General features: G+C 38.9%; 1 protein-coding gene across 4 annotated transcripts in view; it reads left to right on the top strand.

Moving 5' to 3' along the window:
• Positions 1 to 17,297, top strand: part of PLPPR5 (phospholipid phosphatase related 5) — a 113,133-nt gene that overhangs the window by 27,777 nt on the left and 68,059 nt on the right. For 2 of the 4 annotated variants that reach the window (XM_083846421.1, XM_083846420.1), the window contains exon 4: positions 521 to 568. The exons of the other annotated variants lie outside the window; for them this stretch is intronic. In XM_083846421.1, coding sequence (XP_083702547.1) covers positions 521 to 568 — 48 coding nt within the window. The remainder of the gene's footprint in view (positions 1 to 520; positions 569 to 17,297) is intronic. 4 annotated transcript variants of the gene reach the window in all.

Raw genomic sequence — 17,297 nt, 5'->3', positions numbered from 1 at the left:
TTAGTGTTTGAGACATCAGGCTGTATTGGGATAATTTATAGCAAGTTTGTTCTTTTTTTTTTTTTTCCCCTGGGGAATGACTTAATCTTTAGCAAAAGATGTCACACAACTATTTGGTTCAGTTTTCCTTTCTGTTACAATATCTGTTAGTTGACCATTTTATTTATCTGTTTTCTTGGTCTTTTTAATCCTCAAATTCTGTTGAGATTTTAAAGTGATTTTTGTTGGTAGTATTTTTCTGTTGCGCGTGGCATTTGTACTTTTAATTATATTTCTTCTGTTTGGCTTAGGACATTTTATACAGTGTGTCGGATATTTATGATGAGCATCTCTTCTTCCTAATGTGTGTCAGCAAAACGGATTGGTAGTTTCCATTCATTTCCCGGGTGTTAGATGATTACGTCAGAGAAATCTCCAAGACATTTTGGCTTGGCAGTCTTGTAATTAGCCTTGGTAAATACCTAATAATGGAATTTAGCGATGGTTTACTGTTCTTCCTCTCCCTGTTCCACTTCCTCAGGCAAATGAGATGCATCGGTTGGTCACGGCATGGAAAGTCACATTGCAGGTGACTTTTGCACCTTTTATTTTATTTTATAAAATGTAGACTTTGGCCTTGGGGAGGTCTCCTGACTTCAATAGCACGAAATCTAATCATTAACATTATTAAATAAAGGAAAAAAAATTCAGGCTACAGGCAAAATTCTGTTCTGACTCTCCAAGGGCAATCCTCCCATGCTTCGTGTTTCCATGGGATAGCTCTTGCTCAATCAGGCAAGGTATAAAAATTGGCTTTCATTGAAAGAAGCAGTGAAGGTGATACTTCTTCACCAAAGCTACTTGTATGCTTTTAGCGGTAGTGAAACTCCCTTCCCAAGATTACACAGGGGTGAATTAGATTCTGTTCTATTCATTTCTATCTAATCTATGGAGGTTTGAACATATGTGCTCTGTGTATTTTTTTCCTATAATTGAAACATGAAAACAAATGCGACAAAGATGTTTTTCTGTTTGTAAGGATGCAAAGACAAACCTATGGAAAAATGTATTTATACAAATGAAAATATACTCTTGTTTGCAAAATCACTGTTGTTGTGGAAAATAGTTTATTAAATACTATGATTTGTGGGAGTGTTTTTCCAAATTTTCCTCTTTCATTCCGTTGTTCTGACATAATGCTATGTTAGTCCAAAGCTTCTATCTAGCTGTACCATTTTGTGTAATATTTATTTATTACTTTCTGTTAGCTTGGCATGTGGAGTTAAATGCTCTTTCGGGTGCTTTGAAATAGAGTATCGGAAAGTCTTTATCTTGATGTTCAGGGTAACTAACTTTTTATTGAATTGGGGCTTGTCAAATTGGAGACAGGATATGCTTCAAGGTAACCCAGGTTCCCTTAATATGACTCAATGATGGGCTCCTTTGCATTGAATTTTATTCAGGTTGCTCTAGAATGAGAATAATTGGATTTTCCAAGTGACTGTCCTCTTCCCACATACCTGCTGTTCAAAAACTGAAAAAAATAAAGTGCCGGTAGCAGGATCCATCTTGGTAAGCATCTCATCAGTAATGGGTGTCTTACTGCTGTGAGGCTGGCACACAGCTGCTCATCCAAAACTCCTGTGCCACAACTGAGCTACAGTAGCAGACTTGTCCAGCCAGGCAGTCAAGTGTCCACACACAGGGCAAAAACATGCATGTGCTGAGACGTAAGTAATGAGCTGGGTCATTTGGCAGGGATGTATCTGCAAGCACAACGCTAATCCTGAAAATTTTCAGGTTAATCTTTCAAATGGTGCTGCCTAGTAACATGCTCCTGCAGCATTGCTGCCACACTTCCATTCTTGAGTCCATCCGCTTGGCCTTCATTTCTGCCCCCTGTCATCCCAGGGTAGATGCAGCTGGTTGTCAGTCATAGATCTGCAGGATTTTGAGCAGGCAAATGGAGTCCTTACACAGTAGCAGAGATTGCTTGCTGAACTGTAATGCTTGACTTGCAGGTGCTTTGCTACAGGGAAGTGAAACTGGGGCTAAAGGAAAGGAGTTTCATGCTCTGCACTTGGGGCTTACAGAATTTGTATATCTATAGTCTTTTGTCTAATATTTCAAATATCCCTTGGGTCATGTAGTAGCTAGAGAGAAGATAACTTGTTGAGCTATTCACTTCAATAGTAATCAATTTATTGTCCACAACTGCTTGAAGTCCCTATAACTTCATAGGTATAACAGCAACTGTAGAAAGCCTGTAGAGAGATCCAGCAGTCGTCCTGCAGGATGAAAAGAGCTTCTTCCTCTCCCTCTTTCCAGATGGTTTCCAATCTTTTAAGCAGGATACATTACATCATTGGTTTTCAATCTGTGTTCTGTGATGGATTATCTCTGAGCGGTATATGCATCTGTTAAATCTGTAGCTATGAGTTCTTCCACTGGAGAATTTTGAGGGCCTGAATGTTTTTGTTGTTGCTGTTGTTATTTTTTAGGCTGAAAATAAAAGCAGCTTGTCATGTAACAAAACATATGCTCCATTCCAATGCTAGGCTATTATTTGTGGAAGGTCTCCTAAGTCCTACCTTCAGGCATAGCTAAACTAGTGCCTTGAGTGAGTGGATGTGTTTACATCAGCAGTCTTAGGCAGACTAACAGTAAAATGTTCTGCAAAATGGAGAAGGGGTTGAAATTGCTATCAGAAGAATGTAAAAGCCCTAAGTAGGAGATTCCATGGTGGAAGACAGACTCCCACAGAGGCAGTACTCGCCATGCGCTCAGGTCCTCCCATTTGTCTTTGTGGCTCAGGTTGAAAGAGGAGTGCTGTCTGGGCATTCCTGTGCTTTTACTATCTGCGGCAGTGATAGCTGGAATTCTCAATACTTTTTTTCTTTTAAATCAAATGTGAGGGTAATGAGCAATGTGCTCTTTATTTGAGTCTACTCAAATATTCAATAAGAAAGAAGTGGTAGCTGAGAGCTCAGTGCTATTTAAGCCATTTCCCAAAGTGCCACTTTTTGCTCAGTAGGCTGGTTGCTTTTTTAGACTTCTTATGACAGATGTAGCTTGGGAAATATACGTCAGTGTAATCCTTTTGCTTCCAGTTAGAAATGATTTGTAAAACTGCTTCAGAATCTAGAGAGTGATCAGGTCTGCATTACTTCTTTCTGATAGATCTTACTAATTTTTACCTCTCTAAAATACTATTATCTGTGCTCAAGGCTTCTGTCAATGGCTACATACACTAATATGCATCACATAAAATGGAAAAAATATTTAAATAAATGATTGGTGTAAAACTCAATGTATAGGACCTATGATGTATGCTGACTGGTTTATAAAAGCCAGGAGGAGATAATGACACATTTTCATTAAGATATGTAAACAGTTTTATTATGCTAATGATGTTTGTTTTTATTTCCAAGTAACAAACAGATGATTATAGCACTTATTCATAAAATATACACTTTTATGTGCTTAGATGAATTCCTAGCATATTCTTATATTCTCTGTAAACCAATTAGAGAATGATTTGTTTTAGCATAATCCTCTTAATAACATCATGGAAAAAAATATCTGCAATTCAGGCAAAGTACTGTATTGTATTTTTTTTAAGTAGACTGGATGAATCTTTAAATTGGCACATCCCAAGCAAGGAATGAATGTAAAGAAATCAGACGTTCAACCTTCACATTAGCTTTAGTCAGTATTTTTTTTCCTGACTGAACATTTGAGGAAGGAATTTTGAAGCATGGCAAAAAAAGACAGAAGTGAGAAATGTCACATATTGAATTTACTGTATTCTGATGCTTTAAGAAAAAAACAAGATAATTCTGTGAATAATGAGAAAGAGAAGCTTCCTTTTGAAGAATCAGCACAGATTTCATGTCTCTCTTCTTTAGTGTCTTTGCTGATCTCTTGGTAGATCCAGGCCTGAGCAGCTCAAGACTGTAGTTGAAGGATGTGCAAAGACCTGAAGGAGATGCGCTGCTTGTTTCCAGCATGTAGATAGGGCTGATATGATTGGGCTTGTGTCTGTTTTCCTCTTCCTTTTTGAACCTGCTAGTTCCTATTTTCCTTCTTGCACCTATGATTCCATGTGCTGTGGCATCAGGGACTGATCTGATTTTGTCAGACTGCGTTTTCAAAATGTTCTTGTCAGAGTAGCCTTTAGTTAAGCTGTAGAGTTCACTCTGAAATTACTTTACTCTGATATAACTTAGTGTTGTACATGAAAAAGGATGCTGGCTTGGGATCCATGGCTGGGACATCAAAACATTCTGTTATCTGTTTGTTATAACTTAAGGGAAAAACACAACTTAAAGTTCTGAAAAAGAAATATTTCTGGAAGCGTCCTCTGGGAATTTGCTGTGCCAGGAATCTGAATTTCCTTCATACCTGAGAACTTCAAATGCTTTTCATTCCTGACCTCAGGAAAAAAAAAAGCAACACCTTCACAAATGTTTTTTCCATCTATTTTAGGCTGAAATTTTCTGCTTCTTGGCTGATACCAAGTTACTTTAGCTTCTGTGGACACTTTGATACTATTGGAAAAAAACAAAGCATGGGGGCAGAATAAAAGAATTTTCTCCTGTTCTACTTCTTGAAGTACAAGTGGTTTCTGTGCATCCTGAAGGAAACTAAGCTGTTTTGTCACTTCTGCCAGAAAGAAATCATGAAAACTTGATAAATAATGCAGGGATGCACAGTTGTCAGCAGCTCTGTGTTACAGGGCAAAAAAAAAATCTAAGAATATGTAGTGAGGTATTCAAGTGTTCATTTTTATATGCATCTTCTAGAGCAAAGTAAAGGAACATCCAGCCTCATATAAATTGGGTACACCAATTTTGTCCTCTGAAATCAAATAGAAAGGGTTTTCCTTGTGTGAGGTACTGTCTTCTGCCTCTTGATATGTAACCTGTGTCAGTAGTCCTGGAATATCTTTGGTTAGCGAGAATTTATTTATGTGTCCTTCTCTTGCTGGCACATTTGACAGCTGTGAAGACTTTATGTGAAGAAGTGATTGCCAGAATACTTTGTTTACTCTGTGATCAAGTTGTTCCTGAAGGGCCCTTTTGTTCTCTGTCATCATAATTCTCATTCAACCTGTGTGCACAAGTTCAACCTTTTTTGTTTGGTAGTCTTCTTCCTTCATTTTCACATTATTATTATTATTATTGCTGCTTTTATTTTTAATGTGCAAAAGTTGGGGACTTAAGAAAACCACTTTTTTGGAAGGGAGGAAGGCTGGCAGAAGATGTTGATGCTGAGAGGCTATTTATATCGTGTTCTCCCTTTGTGAAGGGATAATTGCATTGCAACTTTACTTAAGAATAAAAAATAAATCACACTGTTAAGGTCTGCAGTAACTTTGTGTACCAGATGTCAGTATTGGCCTTTTGGGGCACATAGCAAGACAAATACATGGTTTGATAGTCTGATGCTGTTTTTATCCCAGCATATGACCACTAATCCAACAGAGCTGTAACCAGGAGAAACAATAAAAGATTCAGAACCATTGTGTGTTTTTTTCCACAGTCCTTCTTTATCTGGCTGTCTTCCTCTTGTGCTGTGATGGCTTACATGAACAGTGCCTGCAGAAGTAATGTTTGTACTTCCAATTGAATTTATAATTTCTGCTGTGTTTGCTATGCACACAGCTTACAAACACTAACAATCTCGGGTCCATATGTTTCATCCCTGGATGGACTCTGGATGTAAAGTGGCAAGCAGATGTGAACAAGGCGGACAGGGTTCTGTTTGCAACAGCTGAATGCCTGCTTGTCCTATAAATGATGCACTTATGTTTAAGTGAGAAAATGTTAATCCAACTGATCCTGCACCATACGATTGGGGAATTTGTATGCATTGTTTATAATCTGAAACAGTAGGCTTGAAGTAATAATCAGTTGCTACACCAAGCAGTTCTTGCTCAGTGTACATCATACAGGATTGAAGAGATTGGTGTCCATATGATGCAAAATAAATGACCAGCAAAGTAGAAACGTAAGTAGCTTTAGTTGTGTTTTTCAGCCTTAATCACTGTGATTTTTTAAAAAAACAAAACAAATAAAAAAAAAAACTCTACAATGTTCTTGCAGCTTCTCTCAGGTACATTGAAGTGCTTCATGGCCTTGGTTTCATCATGAAAAGGTTCTTATTTAGCTAAGGTGTTGTACCGTGTAGATTATAAGTAAATAGCCTAGCTGAGGTGGATATACCACATCTCCAGTACTCAGAAAACATCCCGTGGTGTGCTGTTTTAATGATGAATATCCTTTCTGAATATACTAGTCTTAATACTCATGTACATACTCAGTACAACAAACCTGCAGTTGAAGAAGTAGAAAGGCAAAACAGCATTTTCTACCTCTGATCAGCAGCAGCCTTGTTTTGTTCAGATCACTTCACCTGGCCTGCAGGTGTGAATATAATTATATATAATGTAAAGCATTAAGAAAACTGCGGAAGAAAAATTACTGGATATAATAATGTATTTCAAAGATCTACTTGTAATCTAGTAATGTTTTTCAGTACCTCTTCAAAATTGAATCTTGATCCTGGATGCTAGTTCCTGGTTAGGAGGCACCAAAAATCTAAAAAACAAACAAACAATCCCTTGGTTAAACTCTAGTGAAAAATCAGTAAGCTGTGAATTCAACTTCTACTTATCGTTCTGGACAACATACAGTGTTACCTATAATTTTGCATGTATTTTACTAATGTATCATAGTTACCCAGTATATTATATCATTATATTATATATTAATATTATATATAATAATTATATGGTACTCAATTAATATGTTATACATATTTATTAATGTACAATTAATTATAAATGCAATATGAATGCGTTCTAAAGGTTTTCATCTTATGGATAGCATTTTTTCCTTCTCTACAAATATTACTTGTTGCCTGTCAACTATGTAGAGTCAAGGAGTATGTCTGAAAGCATTCATTGCTAAACTAGAGTATTTCTGGGGGAGAAAAAAAATAAAACTAGTAAGAACAGAAGTCAGCCCAACAGTATGCTGTTTTGATTCTTTTTTTTTTTTTCTTCTCTATATAACGTAACATTTTAAACCATTGGTTGTTTTAAGCTGGTATTTTTCATGCTGTCTCTAAAGGGATTTGAGTCTTTTTTTTTTGTCATTCAATCTCTGAATAATATTATGATAATTTTATTTGGTCACTTTGTAGTTTGTTTCTTTGTAAATCAAGAATTAAGTACACAAATCAGTAAGTGGAACTCGGCTTCACAGGGATTTCTGTGACCTGTCCATACCAATTTAGGGCTCAGACATGACTGAATTAATTCTGCTTAAAGATTTGTTAATTATGGGTCAGCTGAGCTGCAGTAACCAACCGCGTGCCAACCTGCAGCCTAGGGGGAGGATGAGGTGAAGTATTTTAGTTTGATCTGCTTTAATTAAGACCAGCCAATACATACTGCCTGTTTGGATGTTACAGGGCAGGCGTGTGGATTGTCTGTTAATGTGGCTCTGCTGACAAGTGGGGGTGCCTGTGGTCGAACTGCTGCTGGCTGGTGTCTGAGCGCGCAGTCAGGCAGTTATAGCACATGCTAGTGGTTTGATTGTATTTACATAGTTTGAGCTTAGTGTTCAGAGCCTCTCCACATCACACTTTCTGCTTCTCCTGCTCCTATGGTGGGTGTTCTTGGACCCGTCTGGTGTATCTGGGCTCTGCTATGAGGCTGCTCTCAAGGCTGTGGCTGTTGCGTGTTCAACAGGCATGAGTCTGAGCATCTGAGAGGCCCAAGGGAGGAGGCAGGAGCTGGGGCTGCATTGTGCCACAGGTACGCTTGTGTGAGTGATGCTGAGGATAGCCTAGCCAATACGGTCCTCCTTGCCAAGTGCTCATGCTCAGCTGATGTCAGCATTTCAGTTACTCACAGGGACTCTTTCCAGAACATTTAGCAAAGGCAGAAGAGATCTATCTGTAGGCAGACTGACCTTGGGGTATGTAAGTAGTCTGTGGACATTTGCAGCTGGCAGATTGAATGTCCAGAGCTGGGCTGTGAGCTGTGTCAGGCTTTGACTTGTTAGAAGGATCTGGCCACCCAAGCATGATGTAGATTAAGACTTTACTGCCTTTCCGTCAACTGGCAATTGTCAAACTAGGCTTCTCTGTAAAGCACTTCAAGATTTATGCATGGAAAGAATTACATGAGAGCTAGGTATGTACTAATTGTTAATTAAATATCTTGGTATTCAGTGCTACCTAGAATAGTAGGGCTTTCCTGAGATGGAACAATATATGTGAATGAGCATGGTGCTGATAGAATCTTTTTATGGAGCCATTGATTGAATTGCAGTTTTACTAGGTATTTCTTTTGTTTATGAATTCAGTTGTGATGGCTGTGTGATTTCTACAGTGGAAGAAATCATAAAACAGAGTCTATTTCTGAAAAAAAAAAGATATATATATATTTTAAGCATGTGAGTGTGCATGCACAACATGCAGTCAGAAAATGATCAGATTTAGGTGGTTGGTTTATATCCATAATTTAATTTACATTTTTAATCTAGAATGCCAATAGGAAAAAAAAAAATCCTGAAAGAATTCCATTCACCACACCAGAATAACTAAGAAGGTTGTTCTGTTACTGAACAGGTGATAGCACCTTTCAACACAGCATGCTTTAAACTTCTGTTTCTAGCGAAAGCTTAAATTTCTCAAATAATGAGAGATTATATCCAACACTGATTAAAAACACAATATATGTAAATACATTTACATAACAACTATGTATTTTATCAAATACTCCTTTATTGTCTTCACAGAGAAGACAAATGCCAGCTCTTACAAAGCCTGCCTTGAAGAAAGTAGTGTCAAAACTTCGCAAGATCTAAAATTGTTAAATAGATTCATTCATCCTTAAAACACTTCTCTTACCACTTGAGCTTTTTTTGGAGATATCTGATAAAGCCAGCAACATGTTTAGTATTATTTTAGAGTTCTATGCAAAGGAGTTGATCCTTGTTAAGGTAAACCAATATGCACTATTTTATGAGTGGAAGGAAATACAGGCACATATTGACGAAGAGTAGCTGGGCTTTTTTTTTCCTTTTTTTTTTGGCTTATAGACTTTGCAGTTAGATTTCAGAATACCATTGCATGCCTAAAAGAGCTGTTTTTATACTCTGCTGTCTTCACAGCAAAGTATACAATCCCCCCTCTGTCTTGTAGGCATTTCCTGTACTAGGAATTTTTTGCTAAAATTTCCCACTCTTGCTGCTCCTGTTTCAGCTCATTGGCTGCTGTGCTAATGAGGGCACTTGGGACTTCCTCCTAATTCAAGCACTGCATTGTGTAAACTCCTAAACAGGGTCAGACAACATAGTGTTGCCAGCTGCACATCTGCAGCCATCTGGATTTGTGGCAAAAGCACTAAAATAGACATTGTGTAGCAGAGGTGAAAGAGTGATGAGAGTGGTGCAAATCGTATTTGCACAAAACTGTAAAGTAAATGCCCCATATTTGATCTGCAGTATATACAGAATCATTATTGAGATGTTGCTTTTACATTAATACGTATCAAATAAAGACAAATGGGATATGCTCTGTGAAGAAGCTTGCTGCCTCATTCCCTACAATTGCACTGTTACACAAAGAGATAAATAATCATTAAAGCCTCTGATACTCATAAACAGTTCTCTGCTCCCATTTCTGTGTCTTCATTAAGATTCTGTTTCTAATAAACATTGCTTGAATATATCCATTTATTACAATAACAATCTTAAGGAGAAATAATTGCACACGGTCAAATTACAGCTTTCAGGACTGAAGACAGAGGGTCAGGTGAATGGTCAGGATTGTTTTCAGTTTGTGCTTATTAGTTGTTTGGGGGGTGCCTAGATGAGGGATTTCTCTTTTCCTTTATGATCCTTTCTCACTCATCAGCATCTCTAGTGTCCTTTCCTGTGTGTCTCTTGAAGTCAGTTCAGGTTTGGAACTGTTTCGTTCGTTTGGACTGCATGTCATGGAATGGTCAATACAAGGTGTGGTCCCTATTTTTCTTTGAAAGCTTTTGTTTCTTCATTTGTGTGTTGGCTTTCATGGGCACTAGAAATACGGGGTTGCTTACTAGGTAGTTTTACTGCTGTTTCTATGCTGAAAGTAAGTATTTTGTACAAGTGATGTGAGAGCTCAGAATGAAGTCACAGTTCTAGATAAATGCTTTGCATGCAATGGTTTTTAAAGTGTTTTAAACTCGTTTTTAATGCCACCTGGATCCTTTGCCGTAATTGCAGTGTGAAGACTATGAAGTACTATTTAATAAGGGTGACTTTAAGGTAATATGCTTACGAGTGAGCATTACAGTTTTAGATTTTACTTTCTAATTTGCCTGACTTGTTAAAACTTTCCCAAACAAGTAGCACTGCTCCCTTCTAAAATTGGTAGGGCTTCCTGGTTTTATTTTAATATCTTCTTGGGATGAGATTCATAGTTGAAATTGATCTTCCCATTTTGTCTGCAGTATTGCTTTTTTTTTTCTACAGTGCCATTTTCTACAGTGCCATTGATCGGGGGAGGTCCCGGTTGACTGGCGGCTAGCCAATGTGACGCCCATCTATAAGAAGGGCCGGAGGGCAGACCCGGGGAACTATAGGCCTGTCAGTTTGACCTCAGTGCCGGGGAAGCTCATGGAGCAGATTATCTTGAGGGTCATCACGCGGCACTTGCAGGGCAAGCAGGCGATCAGGCCCAGTCAGCATGGGTTTATGAAAGGCAGGGCCTGCTTGACGAACCTGATCTCCTTCTATGACCAAGTGACGCGCTTGGTGGATGAGGGAAAGGCTGTGGACGTGGTCTACCTTGACCTCAGTAAGGCTTTTGACACCGTTCCCCACAACATTCTCCTCAAGAAACTGGCTGCTCGGGGCTTGGACTGGCGTACGCTTCGCTGGGTTAGAAACTGGCTGGATGGCCGGGCCCAGAGAGTTGTGGTGAATGGAGTCAAATCTGGTTGGAGGCCGGTCACTAGTGGAGTCCCCCAGGGCTCGGTACTGGGGCCGGTCCTCTTTAATATCTTTATTGATGATCTGGATGAGGGCGTCCAGTGCACCCTCAGTAAGTTTGCAGATGACACCAAGCTAAGTGCGTGTGTCAATCTGCTCGAGGGCAGGAAGGCTCTGCAGGAGGATCTGGATAGGCTGGAGCGATGGGCTGAGGTCAACTGCATGAAGTTCAACAAGGCCAAGTGCCGGGTCCTGCACCTGGGCTGCAACAACCCCAAGCAGAGCTACAGGCTGGGAGATGGGTGGCTGGAAGGCTGCCTGGCCGAGAGGGACCTGGGAGTATTGGTGGATAGTCGGCTGAATATGAGCCAGCAGTGTGCTCAGGTGGCCAAGAGGGCCAACGGCATCCTGGCCTGTATAAGAAGCAGTGTGGCCAGCAGGTCGAGGGAAGTGATTGTGCCCCTGTACTCGGCTCTGGTGAGGCCGCACCTCGAGTACTGTGTTCAGTTTTGGGCCCCTCGCTACAGGAAGGACATGGACGTGCTCGAGCGAGTCCAGAGAAGGGCGACCAAGCTTGTGAGGGGTCTGGAGAACAAGTCTTACCAGGAGCGGCTGAGGGAGCTGGGCTTGTTCAGCCTGGAGAAGAGGAGGCTCAGGGGCGACCTTATCGCTCTCTACAGTTACCTTAAAGGAGGCTGTAGAGAGGTGGGGGTTGGTCTATTCTCCCACGTGCCTAGTGACAGGACGAGGGGGAATGGGCTAAAGTTGCGACAGGGGAGTTTTAGGTTGGATGTTAGGAAGTACTTCTTTACCGAAAGGGTTATTAAGCATTGGAACGGGCTGCCCAGGGAGGTGGTGGAGTCACCACCCCTGGAGGTCTTTAAAAGACGGTTAGATGTAGAGCTTAGGGATATGGTTTAGTGGAGTACTTAGTGTTAGGTCGGAGGTTGGACTCGATGATCTTGAGGTCTCTTCCAACCTAGAGAAATCTGTGAATCTGTGAATCTGTGATTTTAACAACTAATCCAGACCCTGTTAAATTTAGTAGGGATGTTATCTTCAATTTTTAACTAGAAAAAGGTAATGACCTTAATGTGGTTGTTTGGCTTAAAATAATTATAGAGGAAGAGAAGCTAATACAGAGGTCATTATAACTGGAGTGGAGTTAGTTACATGCTTTCAAAGAAAGCTATTTTATTGCAAAACTAGTTTTTAATAAAAATGTGTAAAATTGTTTTATTGAGCTATTTACGTAAATTTATCATTATAGATCAAATAGCAATGGACAGTAATAAACCAAAGTCAAGAACAATTACAGGTGTAGATTTTGCATACATATATTTTACCACAGTAAGCCAAAACGCATTTTTTGTGGAGTTTCAGGTATTAATCATATGTGCAGCCTGTTTTTTCCATAGTTACATTAAAACACCAAGGTGCTTATACTGATAGGGTATTTGGCCCTTTGGTTTCAGTTGTATGATGAATATGGCATTTCAGTGGAAGTGGACTTCCTTGAACTGATCTCAGGAATAATGTCTGCATAATCTAGCTTGCCTTGAGTAGAAGTGAGATAGAAGCAAGACGATATGAAAAGCAGGAAATTCAGATAGTGTCCTTCCTCCGAGGCTCTGAGAACAGTTGGCTCCAGTCATATACTGACTGTAAAACCACTAGTCTGTGACCAGAATCTTTAAGAGATGCCTTTTACATGGTTGGTTTTTATTGAAACAGGGATGAAAGACCATTTATTTTGAATTTTGCAATTGAATGTTGATCTTGAATAGGAAAACGGAGTTGTGTGGATTACCTAGGGTTTAAAGCGTGAAGTTACATAGCTGTTGGAAGTGATTGTTGGTACGGATAACATTACCACTGGTATTGTGCTCATCAAGGAATAATGCTTTCAACATGTAAAGAAGGGTTAAGAAACAAATCTCTCTCAACAGACAGAAAAAAATAATATTGCTTGCTTGGATAGCCAAGAAAGTACAAAGGGGTTTTCCAAGGCCAAGCCATAAGGAGACACAGTCTTTTTCACATTTAGCACTTGAAGTCAAATGGAAGACCTAATTGATACAACTGGGTGCAGGGTTGAAAATCATGTTGCAGTGATGCTGTATGGAATTCATCTTCTAATAAGGAAGATAAATGATAGGGTTTTGAACATGCTTGTTCTTCCTTTGCAAATATTATGGTATTTTAAAGGTTGAAGCTGAGCACCTGAAAAAAAGGTGCTGAAAATTTTGATGTAAAGTTGCTTTTCAAATTCGCTAATGACATAATTACATTAACAGCAACTTTTTTTGAGTATCACTGATAGATCCAGAGAGTAAAATTAAGTGCTCTTTGATCAGATTAAAACCCATCTTCCTAACTAGGTCTATTTGTTGAGGGAAGTATAGAGCTTGGAAACTTTGGATAATGGCATCTTCAATTTTTTTTTGGCGAAAAGAAAATGAGAAGAATTTAACACTTACATGAATTTCTCATTTAGATAACTTATCTGGTGTATTTCAGCCTGAAATAATCTTACTTCTTGGAATATGAATTGATTTTTTTTATGCACTTTTAGAAGGCAGATTTGAATTGATTCTTTCCTCTCCCCGTCACCATTTTCAGATCAAATTAACTAGTTTTTCTTAGATGATGGGAATTTTCTCTAAGCTAACATTTCTTGCTTTTGGATATTATTTTTTTAAATTAGAAAAGCTTTGTTACATGGGAAAAAACAATTCTCACCTAAGTCTTTTACCTACTACCTTACTACTAGGAAGGTGTTCATCAAGAAAACTTCTCAGTAATGTGGAACTGTGCCAGCAGTTGGATAGTTAGGAGCCAAGTGCCAGACAGTTCTTTGGCCCCCAAACAGCCATGTTAGCATTACTTAGCTTGCTTTCCTTGTGCCCTAGCCATTTCTAATCCTCTGAAGAACTACAGTACAGAGCAGCCGGGTACTGTTCGTGTCTCAGTGGTACAAAACATTCAGGAGACATGAGTAGGGGATGGGGGGCCAGTGCTTCCCCCTGGAAGTGCCTGCTCACCCCTCTGCAGAGCATCAGGTACTGGACAAGCTGTCACGCCATGGCTTGCCCTCTGCAGTGGTGGCACAAGGCCATTTTAACTGCACTCAGAATAGCAGGGGCCCAGTGACTACTTCTCAAAATGATCTTTTACATAAGCAAACTTTGCTCAGGCATTGTGTGTAGGATTCCAGCACTGGTGACGGTGCTGCCATGCAGACGCTGCCTGTCAGATGACGCAGGCAAACTCTAGAGGAGAAGAGATTTACACATATGATCAACTGCTCAGTTAGGAAAAGAAAGAAGGGAAGGGGAGGGAGAAGGCTTTATAGACACTGTACTTAAACATTTCATTTTTATTGGTATATGATAATAAAATGAATAAGGAGAGACACTGAGAAGTGAGTGACAAAGCTGGCAAGGTCTCTGTGGTTTCGTGCTCCCAGGGTTACCTTGAAGCTCGCCAGTTATAACTGTTTGGTTAATATGTGCCTCTCGCTTTCATACAGCATTAACATCATTATGAAATGAGCAACATATACCATTGTTACATGCTGACTGTATGCAATGTATCACAGAGCAGTAAAGGATATCTATCCTTTCAGAATTAACGTTACTGTTTCATGGCATATAGCCATACTGCAAAGAAATCATTAAATAATATTTCACAATTAAACATATAACCTTATACTGATATTTTTCTTTTGTAAATGGCCATGAATACCAAGAACTGTATTAAAATTTTGATTTTTTTTAAAGAGTACATTGTTTAAAAACAAAATTTACCAGAAAAAGACTTACTGCCCTCCCTTCTTTTCTTGAGGAAGTAATTTTTTTTGCTATACTTTCTCCTATATCTTCAGAAGTTGCTATGCAGTATGGTGCTATATCTTTATGCTGAATGCAAGAGGGATATTTTCTATTTAATCAATAGCAGACAGATTTATCTAAGATTTATTTTTTCATTTTCTTCAAAACTCCTGGTCATTTTTTACTATAGAAAATGTGCTCCTGTGGAAATCAACCCAGGCATTTGCTGTCAGTTTAAGCAAGCAAGAAGCAACGAGAACAAGAAAAACACAAAGAAAATGGTCTCTAGGGAAAGCTCTGCATAATGAACTTGAAATTGCTACTGCTGGAAATACCGTTTCTGCTTTTCCTGCCAGGGCTGTTACCTCACACAGCAATTTTAGCTTAAAGCAGGGAGTGGAGTTTATCTACAGCATCACTGAAGACCAAGGTTTATGCTGCTAGATTTTCCAAACTCTAGAGACCACTATGCTCCATGGCATGTTGATGGCATTTTTAAAGGGAAAATAGGCCAGGCATAGCCATGGGCTTGCTCAATGGTGAGAAGAAAAGATAATGAACAGGAACAACAAATCCTATGGAAGCCACATTTTTAAAAGAAATGTGCCCCACATTTTTCAAGTGGGGAAACTTGTAAGTGAAATTAATGGGGAGGCAATGCAACTTAAATGATAACAATTTGCTTGGAGATACAGAGGTAATTGCCAAGATTTTAGTTCAGATTCCCAGCTTCCCTTCTGCCTGTGAAAGTAGTACAAGGAGGTTCATTTTAGACTAAAAGGCAGAGCTGTAGGCTGAATGAGATCTCCCTTACCATGTTATGTCTTGTATATGGTCTCACAGAAGCCTTGGTTAGGGTTTGAATCTTGCCTAAAAGAGAGAAATACAATGAATGAAAAGGAGACATGAGACAAGAAATTACAGTGCACAGCATTATCCACAGTTCTTCTCAACTCAAAAGCTTCAGAACACAGATGAATATTTAGTAGTCTTTTTAATGCAATAACTGCTTTTCAGTGTTACTCATCCATCTGAGCAGTTGCTGTAGCTACAGCATAACCCAGAGAATTGGCAGAAAGGGAACCGTGTATTCTGCCACGTTCCCTGGCCCATATGAAATATTTCATGAATGTTTGTATATCCAAAAGCAGATGTTAGCAGGAAAGGCCTATGAACATGTACACACAAATCCATTTCATAAACCCAAATGCAGATGGTCATTATTATCAACCTTAGGTTTCAGAACTTTCTTGTTTAAATACATGAATGTACCCTCAGATATCTTGTCACCAAATGCGTATTTAATCCTAACTTGAATCCTGGAGTTTTATAGAAAGTTATGTCATATATGAAAGGGTAGTCCATACAATAAACCTCATTAGTGGTTAGTACTCTAGAAGTGCTGATTCAAGGTCATAAATTTGCATAGGTGCTGGCTGTTAAAAATCTTACATGACTCTGGGGAAAGCTTTTTTAATGGAGTCAGTTTACTGGAAAATCAACAAGGTCAGAGCTGCTCTAGTTCTAATATTTGGAATGAGTCAGGTTTGACATTTCAAGTTGAGAAAACTCTGAATGTAGAACCAAGTTAAGAATATACTGGAAGGATGTTTTGGAGAAGGGCAAATTAGATTTTTAAACTGACATGCAGTGCTAAAACTAGGAACAGTTTGCCTGGATTCAGAAAAATGACTAATACAGGAAAAATCTGAACTTATTTGGGAGGAAGAAATCAGCGTAGGGAATGTGTGCAAAACCTTTAAACATCCAGTGCAGTAAACAAGGATAGGGACAGGTATTTTGTATCCTGAACTAAATATATTGCTAGTACAAAGCCACCATGGGGAAAAAACAACAACAACAACAACAACAACAAAAACAGCTAGTAAGTTAATCAGGAGCTAAGAGGTGAAAGAAGAAGAAATATTAATTTTAGATCTCAGATCTCACTCCTCCTAAGCTGAGTTCCTGTCTGTTGAAAGGGTTGTCACATTGCAGAAAGGGTATGATTGCCATGGAGATGATTAGAACTTTTCCTATGATTTAGATTTTGCTGTTAAGTCTATGGTTAGTTCTTCTTATCTTTTCTTTTTATGGACGCATGGAAAATCTGAATGCTTAGTTACAAAGCGTGTATTAATACTAAATTCAGGTGATTTTTTTTTATCTCAGGTCATTTTTTAATCTCAGGTGATTTTTTGTGTTCTTTCTATTACACGTCATACTGTGAAGCAAGGCTAAAGGTATTCTCGGCAGTATCACAGGGAAGCTGTAGTAGAACAGGGAGCTGATTGCTGTATGTTAGAGCTTAGGCCAGTGCCCATAGGATAGTACTTCTTGTCTTGCTGTTTTTCGTAACAGCTATGTACATTGCATTTTTATCTAAGGACTGGGAAAACTATATATTTATGTTCTTTAGAAAGCCTGTACTTTGTACTGTTACTGTTCAGGTGAAAATTGTTCTTTGTACTTCAGTACTATAGCTCTGTGTCAA

This window comes from Anser anser (assembly GCF_964211835.1).
Source record: "Anser anser genome assembly, chromosome: 8".
Lineage (NCBI taxonomy): Eukaryota > Metazoa > Chordata > Aves > Anseriformes > Anatidae > Anser > Anser anser.
The sequence above is the reverse complement of the archived record's forward strand: the minus strand, read 5'-3'. Positions and strand labels throughout refer to the sequence as shown.